Source organism: Leptodactylus fuscus, chromosome 2 (genome assembly GCF_031893055.1).
Source record: "Leptodactylus fuscus isolate aLepFus1 chromosome 2, aLepFus1.hap2, whole genome shotgun sequence".
Lineage (NCBI taxonomy): Eukaryota > Metazoa > Chordata > Amphibia > Anura > Leptodactylidae > Leptodactylus > Leptodactylus fuscus.
In genome coordinates, this window is record NC_134266.1 from 263,084,928 (window position 1) to 263,102,884 (window position 17,957).

The 17,957-nt window shown below is 45.8% G+C and overlaps 1 protein-coding gene across 1 annotated transcript in view; it reads right to left on the bottom strand.

Annotated features, from left to right (window-relative positions):
* Positions 1-2,187: 2,187 nt before the first annotated feature.
* Positions 2,188-17,957, bottom strand: part of DEUP1 (deuterosome assembly protein 1) — a 39,185-nt gene continuing 23,415 nt past the window's right edge. Inside the window, exons 9-13 of the mRNA XM_075266430.1 lie at positions 14,488-14,661; positions 7,304-7,405; positions 6,179-6,348; positions 2,884-3,106; positions 2,188-2,370 (exon numbers count right to left, since the gene is read on the bottom strand). Coding sequence (XP_075122531.1) covers positions 2,188-2,370; positions 2,884-3,106; positions 6,179-6,348; positions 7,304-7,405; positions 14,488-14,661 — 852 coding nt within the window. The remainder of the gene's footprint in view (positions 2,371-2,883; positions 3,107-6,178; positions 6,349-7,303; positions 7,406-14,487; positions 14,662-17,957) is intronic.

Below are 17,957 nucleotides of genomic sequence, written 5' to 3' on the forward strand. Positions count from 1 at the left end.
AACACACTCATTATATGGCGTCCCAGCGAGCTGCTGAGATACCGGAAACAATCACGGGCACAGCGCGAGGAACGAGTTTAGCAGCAGGACAGTTTGACAGTTGTCGAAACGCCGGAGCAGGCGGATCATCAACCCCAACCCAACAACACACTCATTATATGGCATCCCAGCGAGCTGCTGAGATGCCGGAACAATCACAGGCACGATGTGAGGAACAAGGTCACCAGCAGGACAGCTTAAGACCTGCCGAAATGCCGGAGCAGGCAAACCATCGACTGCAGCAATTTGCTGAATACAGTATAGGCGTATCATCGATGCCAACAACCCGCAGATCAAGTCGCGGGCAGAGGCTAGTGTTCATATAACATGCTATGACCATATTTGCCCCTTATATGGACTAATGTATACAGAGAATCTTCTAGAACACAAATCTAAGACTATGCAGTGAGATTTCCCGATGTGGATGTGAGGTAACAGCTCGGTGTCCGCTGGTGACGGGTTTAACAGATTACAGTTATTTGTTTGGGGAGATTAGTGAAGGCGTTAATCCTATTACTAAGATGATGTTAATGAAGTGTTAGGTTGCGACATAATTGCCAGTTTTAGCTTGAGGCCATGAGTATCTTCTATACATAGTCAGTCTGTGATACATTGTTGTAGAATTTGCTTATGATGCCCCAAACTATGAATTTTACCATATGAGCTTCCAATTCTGAAATGGTGATGTTTCATTTATAGTCTTAACTACCCCTCCCTGTGAGCAGTGCAGCCAGCAAAAGAAACAGCACAGCAACACATGACGGCCTTGCCCCTGCCATTGGATGTGGGAGTGATTTATTATCAGGTCAGATAGGTGGCAGAGAGCGGCTTCATAGATTGAAGAATTGAGACAAAAGTTGCAGGGAAGAAATTTGCACACAATGGCGACGTGGAGAATGGAGGGGTAACAGAGTGAGAGCAGGCAGGTGAATCATGGGAAATGTAGTTTATCCTTGCTACATATGAATAACAGAGATACAAAGAGCAGCAAGTAAAATAAAGCCAAACAAAGAGCGCTCAAGGGAACACGGAGGATTTAGCACTGTTGTGAATGTTAATCTTTGGAAGTTGGACAACCCCTTTAAGTTCTGGGGTGGAAAGGGAAACAAACACCAGACAAATTGACATGAAGACACTCAGGACTTGTCACAGTAATCTTTTATTTTCTATGATTTAGTATCAGACCTTATAATTCAACGAGGTTCCATCCAATGGAAAGGATGCTTTTAAGTATTGCTTCCAATCAGAATTGCCGTACCATCTTAGACGTGCATACATTTACATACATTGTGCGTGTGTGTCAAATACCCCGACTCAGACACGAACAGGGGTTTGGGGAGGGGGGGGGGGGGCTGGCTTTCTCTTACTGACAGCAATCAGAGATCTATAACATGGTGAGGAATTGAACATGTCCATTCACCGACTACACCCAGAGGACCTGCGTCATGGTAAGAAGGTGATTGATGATCTATCCTTCGTTATGGGGGTCTGACACCCAGGACCCCCGTGGATCAGCTGTTGGAGACTAGCAGCGCCACTTCTGCTTCTCAGGCCATATGATGTCACATTTATCAGTCACATGGTCAGATCCCAGCTCAGCCCCAAATGAATGGGATGAGCTGCAGTACCAAGCACAGCCACTAGAGAAATATACGGTGCTGTGTTTGGTAGAAGGCGCCACTCTCTTGAAACAGCTGATCGGCGGGGGAGCCTGGGTATCGGAACCCTTCTGACCTATAACTAAAGACCTATCCTAAGGGTAGGTTATTATTTACCCTTTAAAGAGGGATCATCTATTTCCGTAAGTAAAGTTCATTCCTTGTATCGTATAACCGTATATACACACATGTCCAATCTACTTCTGTATCTGTCCCTCAGTTTTCAAGATCTCTGCTTCCTGTCATGTAATAGAAACCTTCAACATTTTCAGGGGGATCCTGGTCATGTGACGGACACAGGCGCTCGCGGCCGTACACTATCACATGACTAGGATTCGGAGTAAACAATGAAGGTTTCCATTCAATGACAGCAAGCGGAGATTCTGGAGAAATTTTAAAAAAAAGTTAAAAATTCTATTGTACAAAGAATAACCTTTCTGTTGTCTCTGACCAGGTCAGGTCTCGCCCCCTACAGTCCTGACCGCAGGGTTCAGGAAGGTGCGGGGTGGTACCCAGCGTAGTGGGGAGACGTGTATCTCCTTACGGTGTGCGCAGAGTATCGCTGCAGCTCCTCAATGTGCAAATTCAAGAGGTTTTCAAAGTCCAGCGCCCGCCTGTCCTCCTCCTGTAGGAAGCGCTCTGCCGCCGATACAAAGGACTCTTCTGTGCCCGGCTGAAAGACAACAAGACAGAGATGATGGGGTACAAGATTGTATAGACGGCAAACTTAAAGGGGGATTCCATGAATTTAGATCAATGGTTAGGTCATCAATTGAAGATCAGTAGGGGTCCTACGTGATCCTCTGTTTGGAGAGGTCGCATGCTCAGGTGATCACTGCAGCCTCTGCACTATTCGCCGGCACAGCGCCGTGAAGTTGTATAGTGGCTATGCTTGGTATTGCAGCTCAGCTTATCACTCAAATGCAAACAGGGCCATGGGATCGAAGAACGTGACGGCACATGGTCTGCGAAGTGGAAACGGTGGTCAGGGAGCACTGGGTCCTGGGTGTTGGACCCCCAATAATCTTCAATTGATGGTGTATCATACGGATAGGTCTGCCAGGGGCCCCTCCGGCACCTATGGTGGGGGTCTGCCAGTCCAAAACACCGAACAACTCTATATGGTCTTCTCCTAGTAGACCTTTAGCAGTTGCAATACTACAACTCCCAGCATGCCCCGACTTACCAACGTAGTAGAGTTTTCTGACTGATCACAAACTATGAGAGAGAAATCTGTGAAATCAATCTCTGGATAGTGATGGTTGTTGCGTGTCGGACTCCCCAATATAGGCATGATGACGTCCAGGCACTCCTGGTCCACTAGCAGGCTGTCACATGGCTGGTGGCTGTCTAGATGGTGAGACTCCTTATCTGCCATCTTCAGGGTCTGCTCACCTTCCTTGCATGATCTGAAATAAAAGGGTGTATGAAACGTATGGCCTATTGATTAAGCTAGGGGATGCCCCCAATCAAAATACCATAACTATGTGTAATCTGGTCTGGGGGTCCTACTGAAGAAGTGTGTCTACATAGTCACCATCCATTTGGCTAAAGTTGCAGGTTGTCGCAACAAATCACATGACCTTGATGTAAACGTTGCAGTAAGGAAGGATCAGTCATGGGGAACGTCAACACCTGAACTTTTTGTTCTCATTGTACGTTTTATTCTATTTTCTGTCCAGGATTATGGGGGCGGCCATCTTGTCTGAGCTTCGCCTCTGCTCTGTTAACAGCATTTAGTGATCTGCTTTACAGCACAGGCAATAGTCTGGAGCTGACTCATTGAGGTCTATGGGAGAGTTCTCTAGACATGCTCTGTGCAGGGAGGGGGCGGAGATAAGTTATGACATCATCTAGTGTCAGAGGTGTTATCTTCTATTGTAATCCTGTCTGTGATGTAAGTGAGGTGACTTCTGGTAACACATCCCCTTTAAGGTTTCCCGTTCAATATAAGGCCAGAATGAACAAGAAGCCACATGGGGGCAATGTACCCTCTTGATAGCTGCGGACCCTTCCCCTGGAGCAGCGGTCTCAAACAACTTGGTTGGAGACCACTAGTGTAGAGAGTCTCGGATCCCCTGACCATCACAGTTGGGGTCCTCCTGTTGGCGGTCTCCTGCCCCCCACGCAGTCACACAGGTCTTCTGTCACTCCAATCACCGGTGGTCGAGTGAAAGGATCTACAGCGGACGAGTGACCACTACTCCAGCAGAGGACATGGGACCCCCACTCTTGTGAAATGTTGATTGTGGGACCACCACTGCAGCCCTCGTCTTCTGCGCCGAACTACAATTACTTATACACGGCATCAAGCGGTAACAACCTATTCACACCGGGATCACGCTGGGACCTGCATTATTCACATCTTAAGTGCTCGGAATAAATAATGTGGAAATAGAGGGCTCGGCTCTGGAGGCATGGAGATTACTCCTAAAAGGCAGTCGGCCCCATGTGATCTATTAGCATACATATCTCTGTAAGGACAGAACACGTCCCTGTAACCATGGTGAGCGCTCGCCGTAATGCCGCCATCCAGTAGTGGCCGGCCTCCTCTAATGCAGATGTTTGCACACGGATAGTGCGCTGCCACTTCCAGCACAATCTTACATTAATCTCACGGTAAGAACGCTTAAATCCGTAAGGATGCGGTTATTGTGGGCCTTAAAGGGATCCTATCACTCAGACACAATTTTTTCTAGGTACCATGTCAGAATAGCCTTAAGAAAGGTATGCAAATGAGCTCTCCCGCAGCACTGGGGGCGGGCCCCAGCGCTCAGACAGCACTGGGGGCGTCCCCAATGTTGCAGGAGAACTTCTGTCATCTTCAGCCTCTTCTTCCGGCGGTGGCTTGTAACTTCTAGGCCTCGGACAGACTGCACATGCCCACAGGCCACGAGAAAATGGCTGCTTGCACAGTATTGTAAGCGGCCATTTTCTCATGGTCTGTGGGCAGGCGCGGTCTACTCTGCCTAAGGCCCGAGGCCTAGAAGTTACAAGCCACCGCCGGAAGAAGAGGCTGAAGATGATGCTGCTGAAGAAGATGGAGGCGGCGCTGGAGAGAGTTCTCTTGCAGCATTGGGGACGCCACCAGTGCTGTCGGAGCGCTGGGGCCCGCCCCCAGTGCTGCGAGAGAGATAATTTGCATACCGACAAGAACTGGGATTGTAGGCGAACGGTGGCACGGAGAAGACGATGAAAGGTAGGAGAAGAATAGCGTTTCTTAAAGCTATTCCGACGTGGTACCTAGAAAAAATTGTGTCTGAGTGATAGGATCCCTTTAACGTGAACCTGTCAGATGACTTCTACTGTCCTACTATATAGGGTTATAGAATTTGGAGAAGGATATTTGAGTATAAAGCAGAGTAAAACCTGACAGGACTCCTAGAAGAGCCAGTGGGAGTCCTGATAACCCCGCCCACACACTGTGATTGACAGTCTATACACAAGGATACAGGAGAGCTGTCAATCACTGTGTGGGCGGGGTTATCAAGATTCTCACTGTTAAGATTTACTCACAAAATCTGCTCAAAATCATATAACCCTATATATCACACAACTCAGCTTCTCTCCTCTATTATATAACCCTATATATCACACAACTCAGCTTCTCTCCTCTATTATATAACCCTATATATCACAGAGCTCAGCTTCTCTCCTCTATTATATACACCTATATATCACAGAGCTCAGCTTCTCTCCTCTATCATATAACCCTATATATCACAGAGCTCAGCTTCTCTCCTCTATCATATAACCCTATATATCACAGAGCTCAGCTTCTCTCCTCTATCATATAATCCCATATATCACAGAGCTCAGCTTTTCTCCTCTATCATATACCCCTATATATCACACAACTCAGCTTCTCTCCTCTATTATATAACCCTATATATCACACAACTCAGCTTCTCTCCTCTATTATATAACCCTATATATCACAGAGCTCAGCTTCTCTCCTCTATTATATACACCTATATATCACAGAGCTCAGCTTCTCTCCTCTATCATATAACCCTATATATCACAGAGCTCAGCTTCTCTCCTCTATCATATAACCCTATATATCACAGAGCTCAGCTTCTCTCCTCTATTATATACACCTATATATCACAGAGCTCAGCTTCTCTCCTCTATCATATAACCCTATATATCACAGAGCTCAGCTTCTCTCTTCTATCATATAACCCTATATATCACAGAGCTCAGCTTCTCTCTTCTATCATATAACCCTATATATCACAAAGGGAGCCTTCTTATTGAATTTATTACATATGTGACAGTAAAACATCTGGAGATCCTCTGGTGTCAGTGTGGCTTGTCAGGGCGGGGGCCGCACACCTCAGGGGAGGATACACTCTTGCATAAAGTGGCTTCTTCTTTAGTGACCTACATGGAGGTATTGGGTGACGGAGACATCTTACCGCACGTAGACACCTCAATGTTTAATGTCAAATCCTGGTAGCGGGTAAACATTAATGTACCTGTGCAGTTTATCTTGGCTCGGTTTCCCGGTCATTTCTCTCTGCCAGGTATTAGCTTTCATCTTCTCTGGCTTTGCGCCCTCCACTTTGTGATCATCAGAGCAGTTCTCCATCTCCGGTTTCTGAGTCTGCTCATGAAAGTCACAAGAATCTTCTGAAGGCTTGAAGACCTACAAGGCATCATAAAATGTTCTAAAAATGAGAATATCGAAGATGTCGCATGTAATAAAATAAATTTGGAAACTTATATAGTTAGAAATGCCTTACAAACCAAATCCGAATCTCATATTCAAGATTGGGGTCTTACAAAACACAAAGAACCGGCTCGTGGTCAATTCATTCCATATACGGGACCAGGGGACATTCTTTACGTATGGGGGAAAGGCGATTTAGACATGGGTATAGGAAAGTATTCTTTACAGTAAGAGGAGTAAAGCTAAGCGGGTTATAGGAGATACAAATCATTGATGGGAAAACTCAGCCCGTCTTCCCATAAACGTACAGTATGCCGAAACTTGAAGGATAACCTGATACCTGCCCTGACGGATTTTCATGCAGCCATAATGAAATGTTCGATTTTTCTGGGCAGACACAAGAGTGGTGGGGCCTTGGTAAGGGGTAAGGCTTAAAAGTTTAAAAATGATCTGAATATACATCCACAGCAGTCCTCAGTGTTCCCTTTGCTTGGCTTTATTTTACTTGCTGCTCCTTGTATCACCGTTATATACAGGCAGTGAATCTGTGGATAAACTACATTTCCCATGATTCATCTGCCAACTCGCACACTCTCTGTGTACCCCTATCTTCTCCACTCTCCTGAAATTACAGGTAATAAATGACTCTCACATCCAAGAGCACATGCTACTGAGATTTTTTGTTTGCTGGTTGAACTGCTAACAGGGAGGGGTAGTGAGCTTGCAAACGGAATGTCATTCTGGGGTCACTGATCTGAAAATAAATCAGATACACGGTGCAGAATTTTACCAGGACATATATTAGGAAGTGTTTTGAATTGATGCATCCTGTTATTTGGCCCATATGATTTTGACAACTGGATAACTAACAGGTCTGGTTTATTACTATAGACATGTGGGGAAGAGCTCCTGCCGCAGACAGTTGCCTTACAGACAGATTTGATTTAATGTGACTGATATTAAAGCATGTCAAATCTCCCGAAATTTCTAGAAGGCTCCTGACTTCCTGGATGAGTGAGCAACTCTTCCGACCCTGGAGGTAGACTCCAACATACGTCAGGGTGAAGACGTATGTGGACACGTTATGTGCTGGTCACATCTCAAAAAGGAGTGACAGCTCTTTAACATGCCCACATCACAAAAAGGGGGTGTCACATCACCAAAGGGGGCGTGGCCTCTGAAATAGGATCATGGCATCCATCGCACCATTTTCCTGGACATCCACTCTAAAGTGTTGACGAGAATGGTGATAATAGAATTTTAATTTATGCTTATTTTTCTATATCAATGCTATTTCATTTGCTAAACATATCACATACATGTAATACCACCCAGTACTTAAAGGTGGTCGTTCACCCTAACCCAACATATCAATCCAGTCCCGCAGATAGATAAGTTAGGGCAGACCTGGGCAAAGCACGGCCCGCGGGCCATATCCGGCCCTCTGACTGATTCAGACCGGCCCGCACAGCTTGACTAGGGAGGCGTGTCTAGGGAGGCGTGTCTAGGGAGGCGTGACTAGGGAGGCGTGTCTTAGTGCCGGCAGGAAGATGGAGACATGGTGTGTGACATAAGGTACTGAGAGGGGAATGTGAGATGCAGGGTGGAGAATGTGTGTGTGTGTTTCTATTTGTGTCTATGTGGTTGTATGTGCGTGTCTGTCTATATGCATCTCTGTCTGTGTCTTTCTGTATGTGTGTGTCTGTCTGTGTGTGTCTATCTGTCTGTCTAGGGGCAGAGATGGAAGGGGAATGTTATACTAGGGCAGAGATGGCAGATGGAGGGGGGGCATGAAACTGGGGGAGAGATGGAGGGGGGACATGAAAGGGGCAAATGAAGGGGGATATGAAATTCAGGGAAAAATTGAGGGGGGCACATGAAACTGGAGGTAGATGAAGAGGGCACTTAAACTGGGGGGACATTAAACTGGGGACAACTGGAGGGGGCATTAAACCGAGGAGGTAGCTGGAGGGGGACCTGTCTGCCTCTAGTTGCCCCCAGTTTAATGTCACCCTCCAGCTACCCCTACGGTTTAATGTCTGCTTCCAGCTTCCCGATTTTAATGTCCCCCTCTAGTTGCCCCCAGTTTAATGTCACCCTCCAGCTACCCCTACAGTTTAATGTTTGCTTCCAGCTTCCTGATTTTAATGTCCCCCTCTAGTTGCCCCCAGTTTCATGTCCCGCTCCAGCTGTCAATTTATTGCCCCCCTCCAACTACCCCCACTGTTTAATGTCCCCTCCAGCTGCTCCAGTTTCGTGTCCCCTCTAGTTTCCACCAGTTTATACTGGAGCACCAGGAGAGGGAGCTAATACTGTGGGGCAAGTGGAAGGGAACATTATAATGTGGGGGCATATAATGTACGGGTGACTGTAGGAGGATAATACTGTGTGGGGGCACATGGAAAGATGATTGGGAATGGGCGGAGTCAACGTAGAAGTGGGTGGAGCTAAATTTGCTGTGGCGCGGGATTCTAGCATAGTTTCAATTTCTTATGCGGCCCCATGGGAAAATTAATTGCCCACCCCTGGGTTAGGGTAACCTGAATCAGTCAGGGTTTTCCCCTTGTGAATCGTTGCCTCCATTGCTGAAATATTGCCATTTTTGTTAACACGAGGACGCCGCCATTGTTCCAAAGAGCTAATTTGCATATAGAGAAAAACAGCCATATCTCCGCAACGGAGGCAGCGATTCACAAGGGGAAAAAAAACGTTTGATTCAGGTGACCCTAACCTATCTATTTGCGGGGCTGGATTGATATGCGTTTTTGGTGACGGACTTCCTTTAAATATAAGCAACATTCCAAAGGAAAGGATCCTTTAAAGGATTTTCCTTTAAATATCCAGCCTGTGTGAATGGAGAAGCATTGGACATGCATGAGGTCTGCTCCATTCATGTGCAATGTTCTGGCAGTTCTATAGAAGTCAATGGAGTGGTGGTTACATGTCGACGTAGGGGCCATGGGGACCCGCTTTCTCAAGTTCCGCCGCTCATTGTCACGGTCCCAGAAGATCAGATGCCTATCCTTTATCCTATAAGATATATGTTGTTCATAGGAAAACACCTTCAAAGGGGAAACCATGACGCACCTGACCGGTTACAAGTCACCCAGCAACGCGCCATGTGTAAAGACAGGAAGACAAGGCTCTTCCTAATGAGCACGACGCCGGCGCCAAACATGTCTCACATCTCTAGAGGATTGTCAATGTAGTGCGACTGGTGTGTTCAATACAAACCCCGCACAGTCCGCCCCTTCTTCTCCGCTAGAAATATATCAGCAACCAGAAAGAAAAAAAGAACAAAAACTTTCAGAAACGTTCCTCGCCCTACGTGCCGAGCACAGGGATGAAAGGCTCCATCCCGGCACCTGCCAGTGACAGCTCTGAAGACGCCACCATTCAGCACAACAAGTGATGTTGTTAAGAAGAGCCTGTCACTTGGTCATCCATCACGGCTGTCGCGTTTTATAGCCATATAAATAAAACCGCTACTTTGTAGGCTTTCCAACGATTCTGCGGCCTGATGAATGTGGAATGACATCGGAAGGCAGCGAGAGAGAGCGCAGGGCCGGAGGAGAGGGAGGGAGCGCACCCAGCTTTTCTCTATGATGTATATGGCCATCAAAGATTTGCTTAGACTCGCGGTATTGTTAGGTTTAGGCCAATTACAGTCCCGATTTCCCACCGTAATTGACAGCGCTGTCTTTTCGCTCACGACTTCTGAAAGAAACAGGGGCAGCAGGACGGAGATGTAACCCTTTCACTGCAGCGATTCGTACACATTCGTACACATCGACTAAGTGCAGGGGAAAGGGAACTAAAAGCCAAAAATTGCCGGCTACGACTAGGACAACAAACCAAAAGGACAGAAATTTGCTTTTACTTGCAGCTTAAAGTAATAGGAATAAGAATACGTCACGTACTTTATTGTGAGGAAACCGAAAATTTTTATCTTCCAAAAATATTGAAAACCAAAATATTTTTCATTTTTTTTCTTAAAGAACCAGCGCCACTCTTGCCTATAGGTAGGATCTGGTATTGCAGCTAAACTTTTGAGGAGTCCGAGGTAAACCCAGTCTATCCTATACCTGGGCCAATGAATTTGTCTATGGGAAAAGATTTAGGATACCCTGTCCTTTATCCAATGAATTCTCTGTCATTTCTATGTTGAGAATCTCCTATCTATCTATCTATCTATCTATCTATCTATCTATCTATCCATCTCCTATCTATCTATCTATCTATCTATCTATCTATCCATCTCCTATCTATCTATCTATCTATCTCCTATCTATCTATCTATCTATCTATCTATCTATCTATCTATCTATCTATCCATCATCTATCTATCTATCCATCCATCTCCTATCTATCTATCTATCTATCTATCTCCTATCTATCTATCTATCTATCTATCTCCTATCTATCTATCTATCTATCTATCTATCTATCTCCTATCTATCTATCTATCTATCTATCTATCTATCTATCTATCTATCTCCTATCTATCTATCTATCTATCTATCTATCTATCTATCTATCCATCTCCTATCTATCTATCTATCTATCTATCTATCTATCTATCTATCTATCTCCTATCTATCTATCTATCTATCTATCATCTATCTATCTATCTATCTATCTATTTCCTATCTATCTATCTATCTATCTATCTATCTATCTATCTATCTATCTATCTCCTATCTATCTCCTATCTATCTATCTATCTATCTATCTATCTATCTATCCATCCATCTCCTATCTATCTATCTATCTATCTATCTATCTATCTATCTATCTATCTATCTATCTATCAGTCTTCTCAGCCCCTCCTACAGATAGGAAGACATTTTCTGTGTGACAGGTTTCCTTTAAAAACATTGTAGATAAACCATTATTTACCCCTTTAAAATTTTGTTTAAAGGGGTTCCCTGATTTGGACATCCCGACTTCTTAAAAGGGATCGTGAACATAAAAAAACAGATGACAAAGTATCTAACAGCTCCCTCCCCTTTGGGTCCCCTAGCAATTATCTGTAATCTTTGGGAAAATCTGACAGTAAGGGAGGGTTCACACGGTGTAGCGTGTCGCGTGATGTGGCACGTCTACGCCGCGGGAGCCTTTGCGGGCCGTACACGCTCCCATTGATTTCAATGGGAGCGGGGATCGTATGCGCCGCGCTATTTTGCGGCCGTGATTTTGCGCACGGCCGCAAAATAGCGCGGTGCAGACAATCCCCGCTCCCATTGAAATCAATGGGAGCGTGTACGGCCCGCAAAGGCTCCCGCGGTGTAGACGTGCCACATCACGCGGCACGTTACACTGTGTGAATCCTCCCTAAGGTTGAGTTCACACTGAGTATACGCCAGCTTATTCTGAAAGTAAAACACGTTCAGAATCAGCGGCGTATAAAACAGTTCCCATTCATTTCTATGAGAGCCGGCATACGAGCGCTCCCCATAGAAATGAATGGGCTGCTTTTTTCACTACGAGCGCTCCCATTGAAGTGAATGGAAAGTGCTCGCGTGTATGGCTAGCTCTGCTCATGCCGAGCCGTACACGCGAGCACATAGAAATGAATGGGAACTGCTTTATACGCCGCTGATTCTGAACGTGTTTTACGTTCAGAATAAGCTGGCGTATACTCAGTGTGAACTCACCCTAAGTGTTCAAATTCCCTGCAGTGCCACCACAGGGGAAATTAAGCATTACACAATGTCCACAATGTAACGCACAGGACAAGTCCTCCAAATTGAGAGACACTCTATGTAACAGCTCTTCAATTTGGTCACGGGACGAGGATCCATAGGCTGTGGGTGCCCTGATGAAAACCCCTCCCCCCTTCATTCTTCGAAACTGGACTTCCCCTTTAACCCAAAAGGGCGAGAATACGGAGTATGTTGTATACAGGCATCCGTGCTACTGTCTCTGTATGGTAAAGCAGGATGAGGTGTATATAAGCTGAATAGATTGTTCAGAAACCAAAAAGAGAAATCTTTTTGTTTCGCAACAAACAGTTATTTCAGTTATTGACAGCAAAGACCTTATCCTGAGGCTCCGGCTGCAGAAACAAGAATATTAACATGGTGCGAGGAGATAAAAAGCACTTCTGTAGAATGTCATATCCACAATTACAAAAACTGTCTGCACAGTGAAGAAATGCCAAGACCACGTCTGTTCAACGTACAGCTAGGAGAGCAGGTGCCATACAAGGTCACCGTCTACACTGCGAGGATTAGCCCTGCTGTACCTGACATCAGGACTGTGCACACAGCTGAGTATTTTTGGACACGTCTTGAAACACGTCACTGGCATCGCCGGCACTTTTCTTCCTTTGCCAGGGCAAAGGCAAGTAACAGATTGTCACTGCTATTAGAGGTAAGATTCTTCATAATGCGCCATTGTCCGGGACAAGGGCAGATTCACGGCGATCGCGACTATTAAAGGGACATCAACATATCAAAAATACTAATGCTTGGAGGTGCTTGGCTACTTCTGTAAGGGATGTCATCCAGCCAACTAAAACTTTGCACAGTATGGAAGAGGAGCAAAGATCCTGAAACTGCTGTTTGTACGAGCCCCTCGCTGGCTGGAAGGCAGACTGCTGCAGAGGAAACGTTCTCCAAAGCATTCTCTGCAATGGTAAGCCCTTCTATGGCTGGGAGGAAGACTGCTGCAGAGGAAATCGTCTCCAGAGCATAGTCTATACAATCTAAGCCCTTCTATGGCTGGGAGGAAGACTGCTGCAGAGGAAACCTTCTCCAGAGCATAGTCTTTACAATCTAAGGGTGCATTCACACTACGTATACTGAACCTTATTCTGAACGTAAAACACGTTCAGAATAAGCGGCGTATAAAGCAACTCCATTCATTTCTATGGGAGCCGGCATACGAGCGCTCCCCATAGAAATGAATGGGCTGCTTCTTTCACTCCGAGCAGTCCCATTGAAGTGAATGGGAAATGCTCGCGTGTACGGCTCGGCATGAGCAGAGCTTGCCGTACACGCCGGCACTTCCCATTCACTTCAATGGGACTGCTCGCAGTGAAAGAAGCAGCCCATTCATTTCTATGGGGAGCGCTCGCATGCCGGCTCCCATAGAAATGAATGGAGTTGCTTTATACGCCGCTTATTCTGAACGTGTTTTACGTTCAGAATAAGCTTCAGTATACGTAGTGTGAATGCACCCTTAGTCCTTCTATGGCTGGGAGGCAGACTGCTACAGAGGAAACCTTCTCCAGAGCATAGTCTTTACAATCTAAGCACTTCTATGGCTGGGAGGCAGACTGCTGCAGAGGAAACCTTCTCCAGAGCATAGTCTATACAATCTAAGTCCTTCTATGGCTGGGAGGCAGACTGCTGCAGAGGAAACCTTCTCCAGAGCATAGTCTATACAATCTAAGTCCTTCTATGGCTGGGAGGCAGACTGCTGCAGAGGAAACCTTCTCCAGAGCATAGTCTTTACAATCTAAGTCCTTCTATGGCTGGGAGGCAGACTGCTGCAGAGGAAACCTTCTCCAGAGCATAGTCTTTACAATCTAAGTCCTTCTATGGCTGGGAGGAAGACTGCTGCAGAGGAAACCTTCTCCAGAGCATAGTCTATACAATCTAAGTCCTTCTATGGCTGGGAGGCAGACTGCTGCAGAGGAAACCTTCTCCAGAGCATAGTCTTTACAATCTAAGTCCTTCTATGGCTGGGAGGCAGACTGCTGCAGAGGAAACCTTCTCCAGAGCATATTCTTTACAATCTAAGCCCTTCTATGGCTGGGAGGCAGACTGTTACAGAGGAAACATTAGGTGGAGACAGAAGGAACTGGATTTTACTATTCCCCTTGACAACAGGGTGTGTCCCTACATAGTCTGACACTGACTGGACAATGACTGTGCGGAGTGACATTACATTGGGCACATTCAGTGGTTTATTTAGTTATTTGGTTCCAGGAGGTATAGCAGAGGAATCGCACAAGAGAGTTACGAGCAGATACTCTAGTATGTCATTTCACAGGGACTAGAAGTATTTACTAAAACAGACCTGTCGGGAGAGTTGACAGGTCCTTGATGGTGATCACAGATCCCTTAGGTAAAGGCAGACGAGTGGGTACATACAAGGTCTTCCTACCTGTTGGCGCAGCACTTTCATGTCCAACTCTCGCTCCAGTCTGGAGACTTTCTGGCTTATGCTTGCTATAGTGATATCCTTCTGATGAAGCTTTTCCGTCAGGTCCGAGACATCTTCCTGCAGCCGTTCCAAGCCGGTACATTCGCTCTCTTTCATGGCAGAATCTTTTTCAGCCTTTAGAAGTGACAAAGAAAGTTATATTAAGGGGTATTAGTATTATCATAGGTTACCTCAACAGGATAGGAGGTAACTTACGGATTGATCGGGCCCCTAATGATCATGAGGACGGGGGTCCTGTTCTTCCTATTGCAATGGAGCAGAAGGTCGCACATGGGTGTTGCAGATCCAGTGACCAACCAGTCAATCTCCAACTCTACTTTCTCCCGACGTCTCCCCATAAACATTCGATGGTTGTCTATTCTCTTGGCCATACATGGAGAGGTATCATCTTTGATCGGTAGGTCTAGCCCTCTTTACGCCAGACTTACTTTACTACGTCGGTCAGATCACTTGGAAGGTTTGATCATTGGTAAACCTCTTCGTTTCCGGACGCGCGCTACCCACTAGTCCCAGCCATCGTTAGAGATTCATCTCATACTTTCTAATTTCCTGGGGCGAGCAATTTTCAGTTATATTATATAAGGTGTTTGTCTCAGCAAGGACAGGCATGGTGATGTAAGGCTTTACTGTGATGGATTACAAAATACACTGATGACAAGTGAAGGAAAGAGCCGGAGCCACGGGAATGCTAATGCTCCAAATGGCATCAACATCCTAATGATTTATCGCCATATATACGACCCCGCACCCCCAATAAATCATGTCACGGATGAAACATCCAGCACAATGTGAGGATGCAACACTCACACATAGTGCTCGGGTGTATTCCACCCCTGGGTCAAGGGCTTAATATGACAATGACAAATTACCAAGGAGGTCCATGAGAGGACCCTCAAAAACTCAACCTTCTTATACCCGCAGAACTTTGGGTAATGCAACTGTTCCATAGAGATCAGGGTGCAGGAACCTCTCAGACGGTTGGTAACCACAAACTGTATGGCATGCAGTTACAAAAGTGGGGTTTAGGTTCTCCAAACTCATACCACCAGGACTAGAAGCTTGAAGTTGCCTGGTGTCCACCTCATTGGGTATATGGCAGTGACACCAGGTGTAATGGCCAAAACGTTACTGCGCACGCGCAATGCACGTGCACCAGAGTCCCTCATCGCACTCAGCTCAGGAAGACCAAGCATCTCCATGCCTTGATTCCTAAGGTTACCGGTGGCATGACACGAAGGTTTGGGACCATAACCCCCAGCAGCTTTACTGGTCCCAAACAGCCTGACAAGTTCCCGTTAAATCCCATCTATTGTTAGGCTGTCTATATGGAGTATATATGGGATGAGAAACAGAATAGTAAAGGAAAAAGTATTCAAAATCCCTGCAGCACCCCTACAGGGGAAATGAAGTATTACATGGTGCCTACGCCTTTTAGACCAAATGTTGCTGCAAATAAGTGAAGGAAAACTCACTCTAGCACCGCCTTTTGGAAGGTAGCTCCTTATAGATCAATGCCTGTTCTAGGAAACCTAGTGGCAAGGTCTGGGATTATAGCCAAACCAGAACATCCCTTCCAAAAGGAAAACTGTTTCGGGGTTATGGAGCTACCATTTAGTGAGAGTCAGGAGACCCCTTTATGCATTAAGAAAACAATGGGAGCGTATACGGCCCGCAAAAGCTCCAACGGCGTCTACGTGCCAAAATACATCGTGTGAACCCGGCCTAAAACGTCAAAGCCATCAGGAGAAAAAACATTCCAAAAAGTTACAGATTAACAGTAAACCTAAAGGTAAAACTGGCCCAAGACTCCAGATTTCAGTCTTAGGCACCACCATAAACACCCCGTATTCCACTTTTTGGAAAATTGAGTCAAGATAGGGCTTGGTGTAGGGTTTTGGCCCGACAAATTATAATTTTTGCCTCACAGTTCCGGTGCATGGAAGGCCGGCGATGTGCCCAATTTATTAAAATCCATTTACCTTTGAATAAATTAGGCGGTGCACATAGGAAACACCGATCCTGATAAATTGTCCCCAGACACTTCATGTGTGCCTACAGGTAAGTAATCCGAGTGTGCACATATGTTCATTACCTCGCCCAGATGTCGGCTGTCAGTATACAGACTGCGGCTACACTCCAGTAACCAGAAGCAGCGGCGTTGTGTTCTGACAAATGCGTTACCCGGATTCCTCTGATGGAAGGATTTACACGTTGTGTAGTCAATGTTACATGACAGAGAGGCGAACAATCTGCACATCCATCTGTCACCACTTATAGGCGACGCATTACAAGACAGGCCGCATGGGCGCTCGTAAACCATTTGTCTGGAGGTGGAAGATTCATGGAGACATCCCAAAGCTAATAGACCCTATGACATTTATGTGTTTTACGTGGCCCCTGGGGTGATGGAGTGGGGCCCTAGGCCTCGGGATTGTTCATCCATCCATTATACTATACACCGGTAATTGACTTTTTGTTAGTTTTTGCTGCGTTTACTTTGCCTATACATTTTTGGCAAACATGACAAATATATTTCTACATTTAAAAAAATAAAAATTAAAATGCCTTAAGGAGGAAGACGTGGCTGTGTGCAATTTAACCCTTTTACTACTGTAAAGTGTGGGTGCTGTACTTTTTCAGATAACTATACATTTTTTTTACCTTCAGGCCTCCTGCACAAGGGAAGATACAGTCTGGAAAATTGTCTACTGAGTGCATTTCCCAGATCTATGATATAGTTATTTACTTGTATAGCACTCCTAGTCTGCAACGTCTTACAGGCTCGTTCACACGGAGCAAGAGGGGGCAGATTTTGATGCCGAATCCACCTCAAAATCCGCCCCCTCACAATAGAGGTCTATGTAGGCCGCTAGTGTCCTTTTTTCTGTGAGCGGTTTGTTCCCGCTCACAGAAAAAAGAGGCGAGCTGCCCTTTCTTCAGGCGGATTACATGGATGCCTGAAGGACCCCCTGCTCTAGGCCCGTTCATTTAGGCCTACTTCAGAGCGGGAAGCCGCAACAGCTGCGGCTTCCCGCGACAAAATCAAGACCAAAATACGTGGTCCCTAGCCTTGTGCGAACTAGCCCTTAGGGTCCATTCACACGGAGGAAAATGGTGCTTAATTTGGCGTTAAATGGGAGTGTTTTTTTTTAGCATGGAAAATTCAGCACCAAATAAAACGCCGTTTTCCTCCGTGTGAATGGACCCTGACAGACATTGTCCCATATAGGGCTCAAAATCTACATTTCCTATCAGTATGTCTTTGGAGTGTTGCAGGAAACCCTTACAAACACGGGGAGAACATACAAACTCCTTGCAGATGTTGTCCTTGGCTGGATTTGAACCCAGGACCCCAGTGCTACATGCCAGTATAAGACTATGTCCCCCATTCTGCTTAAAAACAATGGAGA